Source organism: Callithrix jacchus, chromosome 4 (assembly GCF_049354715.1).
Source record: "Callithrix jacchus isolate 240 chromosome 4, calJac240_pri, whole genome shotgun sequence".
Lineage (NCBI taxonomy): Eukaryota > Metazoa > Chordata > Mammalia > Primates > Cebidae > Callithrix > Callithrix jacchus.
Genome location: NC_133505.1, coordinates 55,219,338 through 55,236,272, shown reverse-complemented (window position 1 = coordinate 55,236,272; position 16,935 = coordinate 55,219,338). Strand labels below are relative to the sequence as shown.

At 39.5% G+C, this 16,935-nt stretch overlaps 1 protein-coding gene across 2 annotated transcripts; it reads right to left on the bottom strand.

Moving 5' to 3' along the window:
- Positions 1–422: 422 nt before the first annotated feature.
- Positions 423–13,120, bottom strand: ANKRD66 (ankyrin repeat domain 66). 2 transcript variants are annotated; one of them, XM_008994536.3, is made up of 4 exons: positions 13,063–13,120; positions 8,357–8,531; positions 6,433–6,661; positions 423–1,204 (listed from the first exon to the last, which is right to left on the bottom strand). In XM_008994536.3, the coding sequence occupies exons 1-4, from the start codon at positions 13,111–13,113 to the stop codon at positions 1,006–1,008; spliced, it is 654 nt and encodes a 217-aa protein (XP_008992784.3). In that variant the 5' UTR covers positions 13,114–13,120; the 3' UTR covers positions 423–1,005. The 2 variants fall into 2 exon arrangements, with proteins under 2 accessions (XP_008992784.3, XP_054110038.2); XM_054254063.2 differs by lacking the exon at positions 423–1,204 and adding an exon at positions 2,620–3,408.
- Between the last annotated feature and the right edge of the window lie 3,815 nt (positions 13,121–16,935).

Sequence of the window (16,935 nt, the reverse complement as noted above, 5' to 3'; positions counted from 1 at the left end):
CCAACACATGAACCAGTCTGCCCTGTAGAGCATACAGAAAGGGATTGATGCTCAGGGGTAGATCAACATGAGGAAAGTATCCTCTTTAGCTATACTGCTTTCCTATAAGATATTCAAGCATTTTTTTTCATTCCAGAAAATTCAAACTAAGCATTGTATTAATGCAAACATTAATTGATGAATGTGCACTTAAAGATATTCAATAGCTAAATAAATTGATGTAGGCAGAGAAACTAGTATATCTAAAATGTGGAGCAGCCAGGAAAAGTAAAATACACCAGACTAGTCTCCTAGTGGAAGCTTAACATGTTGTTTGAGTTTTATAGCAGGACTGTCTGATAGAAATAAAATAAAAACCACATGGGTAATTTTAAACATTCTAGTAGCCACATGTTTAAAAAAGTAAAAGGAAAAAGGTAAAATTCATTTTGGTAATATATTTTATTCAACCCAATATCTACAATATTATCATTTCAATGTACAATTAATATTAAATATTATTAGTGAGACATTTTATATTTTTGTACTGTCTTTAAAATCTAATATGTATTTTGCATCTCAGTTTGGATGCAATTTTTATTGGCATTATCTGATCTGAATGTAATTTCCCAAAGTTTACAGTTGAAAAAGTAGACCTATAACTACATGTTCATTATTTTATATTATCTTTTTAGATATCAGGGATGAAGTTAATTCATGGCAGAGTTTCCTTGTCCCTGAAATTCTATCACTGTTGTGGGGGAGGGGACAGAAGATGCTGACCGCGCAAACCGCCAATGACCAAAGCAAGCAGGTGTGTCCTCTCCTGGTAATTGTTGTACACTGTTGGTGCTAGCCAAGAGACAACAGCCTATGCAGACAGCACCTAATGGCAGGTTTATGGGCTTTCGCAGAAACCAGGTGGGTAAGGGTCCATGAGTGAAGTCATAGAAAGACCACCAAGCCTAACAGCCTCAATTCTGGCACCAGGGAAAGTCCCCTGCCAGAAAATGTAAATTTGAGTTCTCATACTGTCTTCTCTTTGGTATTGCTGGGCCTGGTAGGGCCTCGACTTTTCTTATTCTTTTTATTCATGTTTTGATTTAGGGAAGGAAGAGACTGCTCCAGCTCCCTTTTCTTGGCATCCCAGTCTTCATCACGCTCATCCAGAGGCAGCCCCTTCTGGTGGGCAGCACGGCGGTGGTCCTGGCACTTGAGCTCTGCCCTAGGAAAGAAGAGATGGGCTTCTGAACTTGGAGCAGGAGAGCCTGCCCCACACTTGAAGTTGGCCTCTCTTCACAGGCTCTGCACACAGCAGTTCAGTTGAGAAGGAAGGAGGCCAAGTTTGAGCAATTCCAAGCATACACTTAGGGAAGGTCTCAGACACTAAAGAAACTACTTGGAGGGAAAGAAAAATCGTGTGACCTGAGTGAGATGTTAACAGACTCAAAGATAGTCATTTAGCTTGAAGAAAGTGCCAATAATTCTTGAAGTGCTCACATTTATAGAGCACCCTGCATATTATTGGAAGATTGTTTTTAGTTGTATTTTTTGTAATTATAAAAGTGACATGTGTTCCTTGTATAAAATATAAAGTGCAGAATCATATAAGGAAGAAAATGAGAATGACTCATAATCACATATGTATTATATGTATGTATGGATTATATAAAAATATAGATTGTTGTAAATGGATTGATGGATGGATAAATAGACAATTAGGTAAGTAGAGCATTATACACACACAGACAATAGGAAATACACACATATACAGTTTTGTATGAGGCAAAAGGTGATTATATGACTTACTTAAAGGCACTTGGAAGAGTCACTTTACAGAAATAAAACTTGAACCACTATGAGGACAAATGGAACTTAAAAGGATAGATAACGGTATAGGCAAGGCAAATAGCATTTTAAGTGCAAACCATTATAAAAAGCACAGTTCATTCAAAGGACAGAAAACTTGCTAGTCCTTCACCCCAAGCTGGAGGTGACGTTTCAAACTTCAGACCACACCAGTCCCTCCTCTGACTAGTCACTCTCTGCCTTGCATTAGTGTTATTTATGTAAACAAGTTATTTCTTCTCCCAGGCAGTTAAACTGCTGGATGTCTAGCACTATGTCTGGTTTATTTTAGGTCCTTTTTAGTGTCTAACTCAATGACACACACACAGCAGAACTCAAAAATGTTTGCTAAATGATTGGTTTATCATTTAGGGGGCTGAATCAAAAGCCAAATTGTTTCCCAATAATTCCTAAGATATTCAGAAAATGATCACATAGTGTCTAGGTTTCTTTTGAAGTTCTCTTACATCCTTTTTCTTCATCACCTATCCCAGGAGCTAACTTACTCAAAATGTGAATCAATAAGAAATTCCTTAAGTAATCCCCTTGCCTAAAGTCTAACCATCTTCAATGCCACACAGTACCACTGCCGACTCCTCTACTACCCAAGTAAATTGCTAATGCATTTATTTCAGCTTGTGAATCCCCTGATGAGTGATTCCCTTGTGAATCACTCTTCTGCTTCCCTGGCTCACTGGGCTCACTGTGGTTACCCACCCCCTCACCTGACCTTATCCTCCATTCCTCTCTAGTGTGAATGCTCTGCTTAGCCAGGCCATTCATCCCTACACTGTCCCTCCATTATCCCTCACCTTCTCACATATACACACACCTATGCACATTTCCAAGTTGGTGCGTTCACTCCGAATCAACAGTTTTTCTCCTGCCTCCATCAGTCAGCTATCTTTCAAGATCCAAGTTAATTTCCCCTTAATTCAGGATTATTCTTCCTAAGCCCTTTAACTGTCAGAAGGGAAGTTCTTAGTGGGAACTGATAAATAGAGATGACTAACACATGATGTGACTGAACTTTGTTGTTTTTGCTGGCTCAACACTGTCTGCCTACTTTTCTTGGCAATAGCACTCCCACTATTTGAAGGAAAGCACTCCTCCTGCATTTCAGTTATGTTGGGGTCATATTTCATGTTCATCCCTGGTCACTAGGGAGGGGCTGAGATTACCTAGAGAAAGTCAGTAGAGGACAGCCAAAGACAGGACCCTGAGGAATGTCAGCATTTAAAAGGCATGCAAGAATATATCATGAGATTTATTCTTAGAAAAAACATATTTTAAAAGTCATAAGAGCCAGGCACAGTGGCTCATGCCTATAATCCCAGCACTTTGGGAGGCTGAGGCGGGTGGATCATGAGGTCAAGAGATCGAGACCATCCTGGTCAACAAGGTGAAACCCCGTCTCTACTAAAAATACAAAAATTAGCTGGGCATGGTGGTGCACGCCCGTAGTCCCAGCTAGTCGGGAGGCTGAGGCAGGAGAATTGCTTGAACTCAGAAGGTGAAGGTTGCGGTGAGCCGAGATTGTGCCATTGCACTCCAGTCTGGGTAACAACAGCGAAACTCCATCTCAAAAAAAAAAAAAAAAGGTCATAAGAAATTATCAGAGAGGTAGAAGAAAACTAAAAGAGAATTGCATCAGATAAAGCAAGGGAGAAGAGTTTCAGGAATATTAAATACTGAGTTAAGTGGAGGTAAGGTATGACTTGAGAAGAGGCAATTGATATAGCACAAGGAGCTCCCTGATGACTTGGGTGACAGCCAATTTAGTACAAGGATTGGGGAAGAAGTCTGTAGCATGGGTGAGATGAAGAAGTGGAGACAATTACATAGATCAGCTTTTTTTAAAAAAGGTTTCCTAAAATTTAATGTTTCAAAGAAGTAAAACTATCATTATTAATACTGCTATAGTTATACACACACACACACACACACACACATATATGTTAAAGTTCCAAGGTTATATAAGACTATCAAGTAATATCAGTAAGCATTCCTATTGTAACATTCAAGCAAATGAAATAACGTTGCCTTCTGAGAGAAAAACATATTTTGAAACTTTTACAAGCAGATGTAAAGACAGTTGACATTTCCAACAAGGCATACATACTTTATGAAAATCTATTACATTCCCAATTTAGTACAAATTCAAAGCTAATCTAATTTTGATATTCAAAATGCACCTCTCCCCTCTGGATCAAAATGAAATAATAAATCATTCCAATTAACAGACAACTTAAATCTACTCAATTTGATTGCTAACAAGTCAGGGGAGGGACATGTTGTACTTCCCCCAGATTTAAAGAACTTCATGTTTACCATGATCTTAGATCTTGCAAACACAAACTACTAAAGAATTGAGGTGTTTCTTGATTTATATAGAGTCAAAATTCTATTCCACTGGGGAGAAGACAAAAAGGGGAGTTGTTTAATGGGCATGGAGTCTCAGTTTTGCAAGATGAAAAAGTTTTGGAGATCTGTTTCACAACAATGTAAGTGTTCATAATACTGATGAACTTTAGACACAGTTAATATGGCAAATTTTATGTTATGAGTTTTTCATCACAATAAAAAATACACACAAGTATTAAAAAATTCTATTTTTAGACAAATTATTACTGTAAAACATGTTGGACACTCTGAGAGTATAAGTGCTTTTCCTTTTGGATTAAAATAAAAGTAGATTAGCTTTCAAGTAGCTTAGACATGTAGGGAAGAAGAAAGACACAACAGAATTCAGAAGGATCTCTAACTTTTTGTGTGTTTGATAATATCTATTTGAACATGCTCACAGTCCAAAAAGAAGTCTTAGGAAGGGGAAAAGAAAAACACTAAAAATACAAGAAAAAGAGTAAAGATGTAACAAAGAACACATGAGTGATAAATGGTTTTCCAGAAGACACAGAGAACTAGATCAAGAGTCTGTATAAAGGGATAACACTTTACAAAGGATAGACAGGATGGCAAGGAGGATCTGATATAAACGTTTTTATGTAAATGTACATAAAACCTGCAGGTGTGGCAGTTGAGCAATGTGTAACCCATGGCTTCAATATTCTTTCTAATGTATAAAGATTACCTCAGAGACAGACTGAGGTGATGGGGCTTTGGAATTGCCAATGAAGGAGTAGGTTAGGAAGAGATAGCGAAGCTGCTCTGAGGGCTCAAAGAAAGGTGGAAATATTCAAACTGCTGTTGATACCGTATATTTACATGTGGGATCTTATCTAACTGAACAAGCATAGAAGTGGAGAAGACAGAGATTGATCTAAGGTTGGGAGTTTTGGGTTATATGCTGGGTTGAGAATTAATAGCAGGAATAGTGGGAAGACAGTTATTAGTTATAGTTAACTTTTTATTAGTTAATAAAGTAAGATAATAAAGGAAGAATGGAGTATCTTATGGTATCCAGATTGTAGAAAAAATTTAGTGAGACTTTCAGAAAGGTGATAGATTAGGAGAAAAAGGAGAAGTTCAGTGACAAGAGATCTTGATGAATTCAAAGACCTGTGTGATAGTCCAGGAACTGATAAAAGTGAAGAGAGCTATGGTCACATTGTGGTATATTCGGATTTTAAAAGTTCAAAGAACAATGTCTGCTGATGCTGAGGTCCACTGCGGATGGAGATCATGGAATGCAGGGGATGATGGCCGAAATTGGGGAAAAGTGAGTCTGTGAGTCAGGACTTAAGGTTCTGCTTCTTTACTCTCCAAATCATCTCGATTGTGATACTGGATATTTTTAATGTAAGACATTACCTTTAAGAGAACGTCTCTTGGGTTACTTCTACAGATAAGTAATCGCATCATGGCAAAATCTTCACTAGTTCAACTTTCTGAATATAACTAGATTTTCAGGTTCTTCGGAGGGCACCCTGTCATGAACTGCCCCTGTAGATAGCATTACTGTCTACATCACTTGGTTTCCAAGCAACAATGCCCTCATTCCGATACTTTACTTTCTCTTGTATTAATTGCTTGTCAAAACAATCAAATTCTAAGTTTCCAAATATTGTTCTATCCCTCTCAGAGCTATAATTGTTACGCAAATTATTAGTGCTTAATTATGTTTGAATGCTTGACTGAAAAAAATAAACAAGAGTGTAAGTTCTTTAGTGTGTGTGTAAGTAGGGCATTTACAGATGAACAAAGAAGTTTTAAAAGATAGGAGTGTACTGAAAAATAGAAATCTAATTCACCTGCCTCATTATAAATATGAAAAAAACTGAGGATCAGGAAGCTGCCTTGACTTGCACAAGGTCACACAGCTAGTTTGGATGCCTTTCAGAAAGCTGAAGGTCGTGATTCTTGCACCATGTCCCACCTTCAAACTTGGTATCCGAATTCTCTTATCTGAGATAATTTTTGTATAATCTAAAACATGTTAATATAGTTTTGACCCCCAAACTAGTCTTTTCAGTGAAACATTAAAAAAAATAACTCAACTAAAAACATCAATAAAAATAATAGTCTATTGACTGGATTTCCTCATTTCATCTTCATTGACCTGAGGCCACAGAATCAGCCAAGATCTTGATCACAGGCTCCTTTTCCTCTACTCCTTCTATAGGTGGAAAAAATACATAAACTTACTTTTCCAGAAATGCCACACAGGCTTTCTGCCCATAGATCTGTGCAATCCTCTTTGGTGTGTCTCCAAAGAAGTCAGGGGCGTCGATGGCAGCATGCAATGCATGGAGAGCTTTGAGTACATTCAGATGGCCTGATTCCGCTGCAAAATGAGCTGGGGTCCAGCCCACACTGGTAACCAGGCAGGGCCTGGCTCCATATTCTATCAGGAGCCGTATCATCTCCATTTGCCCTTAGATGTACCAAGAAGAAACAGAATGAGGTTAGGATAAAGATGTCCCGAGTGGCCTGAGGCCAGGGCCAGCCAGGGTAACACAATAGAAGGGGAAACTGCCTTTGAGGAGCCTCCAGTTTCCTATCATCATCTCTCCCTCTCTTTTCCCTCATCTCACCAGGGACTCAGTGCCCTACCTCACCCTATGAACCTTGTTCCCACCTAGGGCCTGAGCCCTACAAGCCTTTCCTGTCCTCCTTCCAGGACACCCCCCTCCCCCATGCATTGCCCTAGGACCTGCATAGGAATCTTTCTTTCTCTCAGGCCACCCAACCTGCCTATTGGTAAAGCTCATTCTGCTTTTGGCAGTCTCAACGCTGAGTCAAAAACAAATATTTTGAGTCATACTTACATGACAGGTAGCACAGGTTAAGAGCACAGGCTTTCTAGCTGATAGATGTGATCCCGACAGTCCCACTTGCTAACAAGTGGCACCTCAGACAAGAAACAAATATTTGAGGCCAGTTTCCTCATTTGCAACTTAAGGATATTACTCCTTATATCATTGAATTCTTGTGGAGTGCAGGTGAAATCAAGACATGAAGTACACAACACAGTGCCTAACACATAGCAAATATTTACTAAAAGGTGCTTCAGTATAGCTACCTTCGCTTTGTACTTAGATTTTTGCAAAAATATCCCAACTAATTTATCTGCAGCCAGCCTTGCTTCTTGTCAACCCATTCTCCACACAGGAATCACAATAAATGTTTAAAACACAAAGTTGACCATAGCACTTTCTTACTTAACATTCTTTAATGACTTTCTATTACCAAAGCCTTTGAGAAGCCCATTGCCTGGGTTTTTGCCGCTATCCTCCTCCAACTCTGCAACTGAGCTATGTCAGGCATGGGGGATTCGGTGATGAACGAAACAAATTCCCTATCCTTCTTTGTGATGCTCTATTTGTGTTGAGAGGGCAAAGGACTAATATTAACTGAGAGCAGACTATATGATAGGCACTGTACACTCACTATTTTACTGAATCCCCATCACAGGGCTCCAAGGTGGCATTCCTGCATGCGTTAATTAGGTGAATAATCTGAGGCCCAGAGACAGTAAATAACTTGCTTGAGGTGCTACAACTAATAAGCTGTGATGTGAGGATTAAAATGTTCTATCTGGGGCCGGGCTTGCTGGCTCATGCCTGTAATCCCAGCACTTTAGGAGGCTGAGGCGGGTGGATCACTTGAGGTCGGGAGTTAACCTGGCCAACATGGAGAAACACCGTCTACATTAAAAATACAAAAATTCGCTGGGCATGGTGGCACACACCTGTAATCCTAGCTACTCGGTGGGTTGAGGCAGGAGAATCGCTTGAACTGGGGAGGCAGAGGTTGTAGTGAGCCAAGATTATGCCACTGCACTCCAGCCTGGATGATAGAGTGAAACTCTGCCTCCAAAAGGAAAAAAAGAGAGAAAGAGAGAGAGAGAGAAAGAGAGAGTGGAAGGAAGGAAGGAAGGAAAAGACAGAAAGAAAGAGAAAGAAAGAAAGAAGAGAAAGGAAAGGAAAGAAAAAAGAAAGAGAGAGAGAGAGAAAGGAATGTTCTATCTGACTCTAAAGAGATGTTTCTTCCACTCCCCCACATTCATATCCTTATGAATGAATGGTAGACTCAAAAGGACAGATCTACCGAAGCATTGCCCACTCACCTTTGCTTGCAGCCCAGTGAAGTGGGGTCCGGTCATTCCAGTCTACATCTTTGTAGTTTGGGTCACAGAGACCTTTCTTCAAAATCCTCTTCACTAAGCTGTGGTCTCCAGCAGCCACAGCTTGGTGAAGCTTTGTCATGTCTGACATTTTGGTCAATTCCATGACAGAAAACAACTGTGGGAGAGACATGCCACTTAGGAAATTCTATGTAACCCTTTATTCTAGAGAGTAATCTCATAGACCTCTGTATCATTTACTTCCCTTCCTGACGCCTGTATTTGCCTCTAAGTTTGCCTCATATGAGTGGAATGACTGTGTACTTAAACCTTAGCTCCTGTGGTTAGTGTGTGCCTGTCCCCCATCCTAAAACTATTGGTGGCTTCCACTGCACACAGAATTATGTCTAAACTCACGGGCTGACACACTGCTATCTGGCCTCAAACCATCCTCCAATGCTATTTCCTACTTCTACTTCAGAGTTCTAGTAGTGTTCCCTTACATGACCTGTGTAATCCTGTGCCTTTTCTTTCTTATCTATAAAATGGATATAATCTGCTGCCAGGGTTGTTGTAAGGATAAATGTCAATTCCTATAAAAATTTATATTGGACACAGAGCAGGTGCTCCAAGAAAATTAATCGTATTAGTATTGTTACACCAGTTGAGATGGACACGCAAACACACAAATAAATACCTCAAAGTTATTAATGTTATGCTCAAAAACAATAGTTTAGGAAACAGCTGGCACCTTAGCATGAAGCAAGGCAGTGACACAAACTGGACCTGTAATCATGCCATGCACCACACACTCAGAAAAAATTTCAAAAAGCGGCCGGGCGCAGTGGCTCAAGCCTGTAATCCCAGCACTTTGGGAGGCTGAGGAGGGTGGACCACGAGGTCAAGAGATTGAGACCATCCTGGTCAACATGGTAAAACCCTGTCTCTACTAAAAATACAAAAATTAGCTGGGCACGGTGGCGCATGCCTGTAATCCCAGCTACTCGGGAGGCTGAGGCAGGAGAATTGCCTGAACCCAGGAGGTGGAGGTTGCAGTGAGCCGAGATCGCGCCATTGCACTCCAGCCTGGGTAACAACAGCAAAACTCCATCTCAAAAAAAAAAAAAAAAAAAAAGCTAGTTACATAGGAACATCTTAAATGAAAAAAATAAGAAACATTTTTATTAAATCTTAATCTTTGATTACTTAATATTGTACAATGAAATGTGTGAACATTTAGAAAATATTTATCACCATATAGACCAATATTTTCCATGAAAAAGGTAAGATGTTATGAAATCATGCATCGATAAAGAGGTCCATTTGATAGACCAATGGATTTTAGTAAAACAGTATAGAAAGTTCATTGATATCATTTCAGATTCCACATTGCAACTAACCTCTAAGACATTACCACTTATACAATTTTGTTGTAGTATCAAATATCCACAATTATCTGAAAATATTCCTCCTTTTTCAACTTTATATGTATAATATATACATGTGTATATTATATGTATGCACATATATACATGCATGCATATATACATATATATGTATACAAAATATATGTATATATTATATAATTATATATTACACGTGTGTATATACACATATTATATATAATTATATATGTATATATGTGTGAGTATATATATCATATACGTGTGTGTGTGTGTGTGTGTGTGTGTGCATCTCTCTATATATAACCAGATGGTCTTTATTTACTTTAACCAAAACATCAAACTGAATGCAGAAGCAGATACAAGAATCCAGCTGTCTTCTATTAAGTCAGATATTAAAGAGATTGGGCAGGAGACAGCAAACCTATGTGACTAGTCACATTTCTTTTGTTTTGGAATAATATATTTATTTTAATAAAATGTCATTTATATTATGTGTAATAAGTTTATTACAGCTTTTTAAAAGAACTAATCAATGTTTAAAATTTTTCTCAGTTTTAATTTACAATAGAGTAAATTGATAGCTATAACCCACATAAACAAAAGCGCTCCGAGGCTCACGATAATTTTTAAGAGTATAAAGAAACTATGAGAGCATAAAGGTTAAGAGCTGCTGACGTAGACAAATAAGGGGCTGAGATAGAAAATGAGAGTGGAGAGAGTGCCACTTGAGATGGGACCATTGGGACTGTCTCTGATCTCAAGATTTAAGTTGGGATCACAAGGAGGAGCTGGAGTCAACTTCACAAACTGTGACGAACAATAGCCCCTGGGAACTTGTTAGAAATGCAAATTACTGGGCTCAGCCTCAGCCTTACTGAATCTGAAACTCTTGATGGGGACCCAGACAGAGGGCCTTGCCCTGAGAGTCTCACTGTGCTAGCCCATGGAGGTTCAACACCTTAAGTGGTGAACCACGGGCCTACAAAAATAGGGTGAGCCAGATTTGGCCTGAAGACCATAGTGTGCCAACGTCTGATGTATACAAATCATTGGAAATCTTGTTAAAATGCAGATTCTGATTTCGTAGGCCTGGAACCTGAGATTCTGCATTTGTAACAAGTTCTCACAACACTTCTAGCTCACTTATGACCCTCTGAGTAGCAATGTCTCTGTGACTGAAAAGTAGGGTGTAGACTGGCGGGAAGCAAGATTAGAGAGCTGAAGAGGGAGTAAAGATGTGGCAGCTGTTCCCAGCTTAGGGGCTATATGAGAATCAGCAATAGATTTTTTAAAATAGACGCCTAGGCCTCAGTCCAAAAGGAATCAGAATCTTTGGGTGTGCAGGACAAGGATTGGACATGTTTTGTGAAACAGGTGTGCTCTGTACATACGATGTTAGGTAAGAGAGAAGATGGCACAGACTGCATTTTACTTTTAAAACTGATTTTAATAGAAATCCCTTACACTGGAGTGTTTGATCACTGATAAAATAGTAAACAAAAATGCTAGAGTGTTTTTAATCTGAAGGTGCCGCAAAAATAAAACCATTTTAAAATCAGTATCTAGAAGTCTTTTGCTTCCCTTTCATAGAAGGCTTTAAGCAGGTTTATACTTCAACCAACTCCGTTTGTCCCACATTTGAATTCATGCCAAGATTCCATAACTTCCCAGGGGTGAGTTGCAATACAAGTGGAAGCATCGTGCATCAAAATTTATTTCCAGAGAAATGGAAAAGCTGATTCTAAAAAATCATATGGAAATGCAAGGGACCCAGAAGAACCAAAACAATCTTTTTTTTTTTTTTTTGAGACAGGCTGGAGTGTAATGGCTCAATCCCAGCTCACTGCAACTTCCACTTTCCGGTTTCAAGCAATTCTCCTGCCTCCTCCTCCCGAGTAGCTGGGACTACAGGCATGCACCGCCATGCCCCGACTAACTTTTTTGTATTTTTTAGTAGAGACGGGGTTTCACCATTTTGGTCAGGGTGGTCTCAATCTCTTGACCTCCTGATCTGCCCGCCTCGGCCTCCCAAAGTACTGGGATTACAGGCCTGAGCCCCCGTGCCAGGCCCCCAAAACAATCTTGGAAGAGAACAAAGTTAGAGGACTCACACTTCCTGATTCCAATAAGCATGTCAGGACAATTCAGTGACAAAGTAATAGTCTTTTCAGCAAATGATGCCGAGACAACTGGATATCTACACGTAAAAGAATGAAGTTGGTCTTCTCCTTCACAGAAATTTATTCCTGTGTTTTCCTCTGAGAGTTTTATAGTTTTAAGTCTTACTTTATTTTGAGTTGACTTTTATGCATGACATATTTGTCACAAAACAATTGAACATAAATGTAAGGGTTTTTTTTCTAGACTCTCAACTTTACTCCATTGCTCTAAATATCTATCTTCATGCTAGTACTACACAGTCCTGATTACTGTAGCTTTGTAGTAAGTTTTGAAATGGGAAAGTCAGAGTATTCCGATGGGCTGTATACCCAAGAGAAGAAAAACATATATCCATATAAACATTTGTACATGAATGTTTGTAGAAGCATTATTTATAATAGGCAAAAGTGGAAACATCCCAAAGGTTTGTTAGATGATGAATAGATACACACAGTGTGGAATATCTATATAATGGATTATTATTTGACAATAAAAAGAAATGAAGTACTGATACATGCTTTATGGATGGATCCTGGAACATGCTAAGTAAAAGAAGCTAGTTACAGAAGACCGCATATTCTATACTTCCATGTATGTGGAATGCCCAGAATAAGAAAATCTAGACAGCTAGAATGTGGATTATAAGCAGCCTAGGGCTGGGATGGAGGCTGGGGTGGGGAGTGACTGCTGATAAGTACAGGATTTGTTTTTGGGGTTGTGAAATGTTCTAAAATTAGATTAGATGCATTCACAACTCCAAAATGCCAAAACCCACTGACTTGTATACTTTAAATAAATCCAATTTTATGGTATGTGAATTGTATCTTAATAAAGCTGCTTTTAAAAAACAAATAAGTATTAATTAGAGGCTTTCTACAAAGCAAAAACAACATTTGTTTGCAGAAAAATATACAATTCACTAGCCTAGCCTTGACTACTAAAATGAGTATCAATTGATTCTTTTAGCAACCAATCCTTGTGAATTTGATTAAATGCACTGGATTTGATTAAATGCACTAGATGTTTCTCTACCAGAAAGATAGGAAATCCAGTGCAAAGTTGTCAATAAATATCAGTTCTAATACATGTGAGTGATCTTTAATAACTATAGTAAATAAGAGAGGGTAATATGAAAACACTTACTGTATCGTGTGAAATTCGACGAGCTCTGTGCTGGCAGGCAGTCTTCACCATCCAGAGTGTTGTGTCCATGCCATGGAAACTGACTCCTCCTTCCTCATGAAAAGCCAGCCAGTCAACTTCAGCTTCCCTAGTTGTCTGGTGGGGTGGGACTCCCTTTCTGCTTCACACTCTAACACTTCAGCAGTTTCAGCTATCTTTTTTAGTCCAAATGTGTTGGTCCTTAACAGGTTCTTTCAAATAGTATTTAATAAAAAAAAATCAAATAAAAATGTTGTGAATGATTGCCCACATAACACTGTGACGGAGGTAGGCTGCTTAGTGACCACTGATCTAGAGGAGATGTAAGAACTGTTGGGAAGGGCCGGGAGCAGTGGCTCATGCCTGTAATCTTAGCACTTTAGGAGGCCACTTTAGGTGGGCAGATCACGAGGTCAGGAGTTCAAGACTAGCCTGGCCAACATGATAAAACTCCATCTCTACTAAATATACAAAAAATTAGCTGGGCATGGTGGTGGACACCTGTAATCCCAGCTACTTGGGAGGCTGAGGCAGGAGAATCAGTTGAACCCAGGAGGTGGAGGTTGCTGTGAGCCGAGATCGTGCCATTGCACTCCAGCCTAAGACTCCTTTCAAAAAAAAAAAAAAAAAAAAGACCTGTCGGGGAGTGGGGATGATGTGGCACCTCACATTCAGAACCAGCTGTCAGGTCTTGGGTAAGTTCCTTAACTTTACAGAGTTTTTTTTTTTTTCCACCAATAACATGAAATTTTAATATGTTTTTTTCTGTAGGGCTATTAAAGATGATTAGAAAACGCTTGGCACAAGGTAGATGCTTTTGCCAAAAAAAAAAATAATAATAAAAATAATTCTAGGTACTTTTTTTTGGCCTCATTTTTACCCTTTGCTCTAAGCAAAAATCTACCATATTTATGATGATGTTGATCTAAAAGACCTTCTTTCTCCTTCCTCTCTATCTTTTCCATCTCTCCTTCCTTTTCTTTTTCCCTCCCTCTTCTTCTCTCTCTCACTCTATCTCTTACTCTCTTTCCCACCTCCCTCATTCTCCATCCATTTCTCTCCCTGCCTTCTTCCTATATATATATATTTAGTAAATGCCTTATATCTGTCAGACACCACTGTACGGAGCCCCGTGAAGATCAAGATACCCATTGTTCCTGTCTTCTTTGAGCTTATGGTCTAGATAAAAATAAACAACGACAACAACAAAAACCAAATAAATGTACACAATTAGACTCACAATCCGTGTAAGTACCATGAACAAACAACATACAATAGCAGAGAACACCAGGAAAGGAGTAAGGGCAACATTAGGGGGTGACATTTGAGGGTCTGAGGGGAGACCTGGCACAGGAGAAGTCAGACATCTGAAGAGCTGGGGAAGGTGATCTGGGCAGAGGGAGGGGAGGAGCTTGGCTTAGGTGAAGAATGAAGAAAAGGAGGACACAGCTGGTTTATGGAATGTGGGGCAAGTAGAAGGTGAGATCATTCCTAGTCTTCTAGGACATGGTAAGGAGTTTGGATTTTATTCCTAGTACAAGGAGTAGATGTTGGAAGCACTTAAGGAATAAGAGTGTGCAACTTTCCTTTTCTTTAAAGACTACTTTGACTATTATGTGGTGAATGAAGCAAAGGGAGACAGGCCTGAAAGCAGGAAGCCTGCTGAGGAGGCTACTGCGGAAGTCCAGACAAAAAAGGATGGTGACTTGGTGAACTGTGGCCACAGAGATGAGAGAAGTAACTGAAATTAAAAGTGTTTTAGGAGGGAACATTGACAGGAGTTGCCAAAGGATTAGACATGAGTACTGGGGGGAGAGAGGGAATCAACGATGATGCTTGGGTTTCTGGCTTGATGAACCTTGTGGAAGGTGGTGACGCTGGTGGTAGGCAGTGACTGGGGTAGGGCTGGGTTTGGGTAAGGAAAGGACAGTACAAATGAAGTATTCTGTTTCTATGTGTTGTTTGGGATACCTATGAGACACCCAAATATCAAGTAAGAATCCAGAGTTCTGTGACTTTGGGCTAAAGATACACATTCTGGAGTTATCAGCATATTGGTGACATTTAAAGATATGAGTATATAAGTTAATATGAGGTTAGCAAGTGCAGAGAGGAGACCCAAGCTCTAAGGCCCTGAGATTTGGCAGTGAAGAAATAATTACAAAGGGGATAAAGAAGCACCACTCGGAGTTAGGAGGAAAACCAGGAGATTTGAATCTCACAGAAGCCAGGAAAGAAGAGTATGCTTAGAAGGAGTAGCTGTCAACCACGTAAAGGGGAGTAGAATTTGAGTGTCTATCAAAAGCCAGAAAGATGCATATGAGACCCCTTCCCCACCCTCAAAGAGCTCATTTTTATCACCCTAAGATTCATGACAGCTCCAGTTCAGCTTAATTTCACTGAACAAATGCCTGATGAGTAACTAGCATGTGTTGATGCAAGGGCACAGAAACAGAGGCCCTTCCCTAAAAGAGCTTGTAATAAGGGACAGATGAAAAAAGTTTCAAGCATCTGGGGCATCACCTTCTCTTACACTCTCTCACAGGTTTCCTTCTCCTAATAACAGGTGTCTGGCGTCTAATTTCTTGACAAGCCATGAGCTGGCCAGGGAGTGAGGCAACAATCCTTGGGAGAGACCCCACGGATTTGCCACAAGTCAAGAGTGAGCTACTTCCACTGTATTAAAATGAAGAAGAGGAAGAGGAAGAGGAAGAAGAAGAAAGAGGAGGAGGAGAGGAAGAGGAATAGGAAGAAGGAGGAGGAGAGGAAGAAGGAGAAAGAGGAGGAAGAGGAGAAGGAAAGCGAGAGGGAGAAGGAGAAGGAGGAGGAGGAGGAACAAAAATGGTGCATATTGTAGTATGCTTTGAATAAAAGAATAAAATTTTGACATAATACACTGGTATATATGAAAATAAGGCCAGAATAAATCTTGATCTTATGAAAATATTAATTCTTTGTTAATTCCTAGTAGGGTCTGCTAATGTGATACTTAGTTTGTATGATACATGTTTCTCAGTGCTCTCAGTGTGCCCTTATGACTTAATGAAGATCAAAAGACTATAGTCAAGGGTCTTTTGCCTATCCTGCAATAGGTCACAGAGGCCACCTGGGGCAATATCTATGGGCCAGCCATTGATCTTCGTTTTGGTCACATTGGCTCAAACACTGGGACTAAAGTTTCTGGATAAGATGACTTTCAAGAGATCTTTTGTCCGTAGAATCAAAGTCATTTTTAGATCAGGAAATAACTAGAAATAATGAATCTAAAACTCAAATCAATTGAGAGTCACTGATATTACATTATTTGCTTAAAGTAACACTGCTACTGTGTTTTAATTCATCTCCTACCACCTCTCCTACCCAAGCTAAGCTCAACATACAGAATAAATGCACAACAACTGCATGTTCAGGGTTCAGGGTTTAGTTGAGTGGGTGTGGTCTGGGAAGCTCTGCCCTCCTCTTGTACATTCGTCCACAGTTGCTGACTCATGCTCGGGACACTGAGACGTGATTCTCTTCTACCTTTTTCCAATTCTAAAGAAGATGATAATAATAATGAAACAATATAGGCTTTAAAACACATTAACAAGTTTATTTGTGTGGGGCAGGTATACCTACTATGCCTACTTTACAGAAGCAAAGATGAAGGCATGAAGTAATCAAGTAACTTCCTTAAGTTTACAAAGTTAGCTGTGGGACAGTTTGGTAGTTTGTTTGCAATATCCATGTTCCTGATACACATTGCCTCCGGAGATGGACGTCAAACTTACATGCGAAAGTTATTGAAGTTAAGACTTATCTCCCTGGGAAATAACCCAGTTTCAACTTCAAACCATTATGTACGAAAGAGGCAAT

Coding starts and splice junctions, on each gene's coding strand:
- ANKRD66 (XM_008994536.3), bottom strand. CDS start 13,113: ATGGTGAAGACTGCCTGCCAGCACAGAGCTCGTCGAATTTCACACGAT. Junction 8,532..13,062: donor GTCGAATTTCACACGATACA/GTAAGTGTTTTC, acceptor TCTCTCCCACAG/TTGTTTTCTGTCATGGAATT. Junction 6,662..8,356: donor TCACTGGGCTGCAAGCAAAG/GTGAGTGGGCAA, acceptor GGTACATCTAAG/GGCAAATGGAGATGATACGG.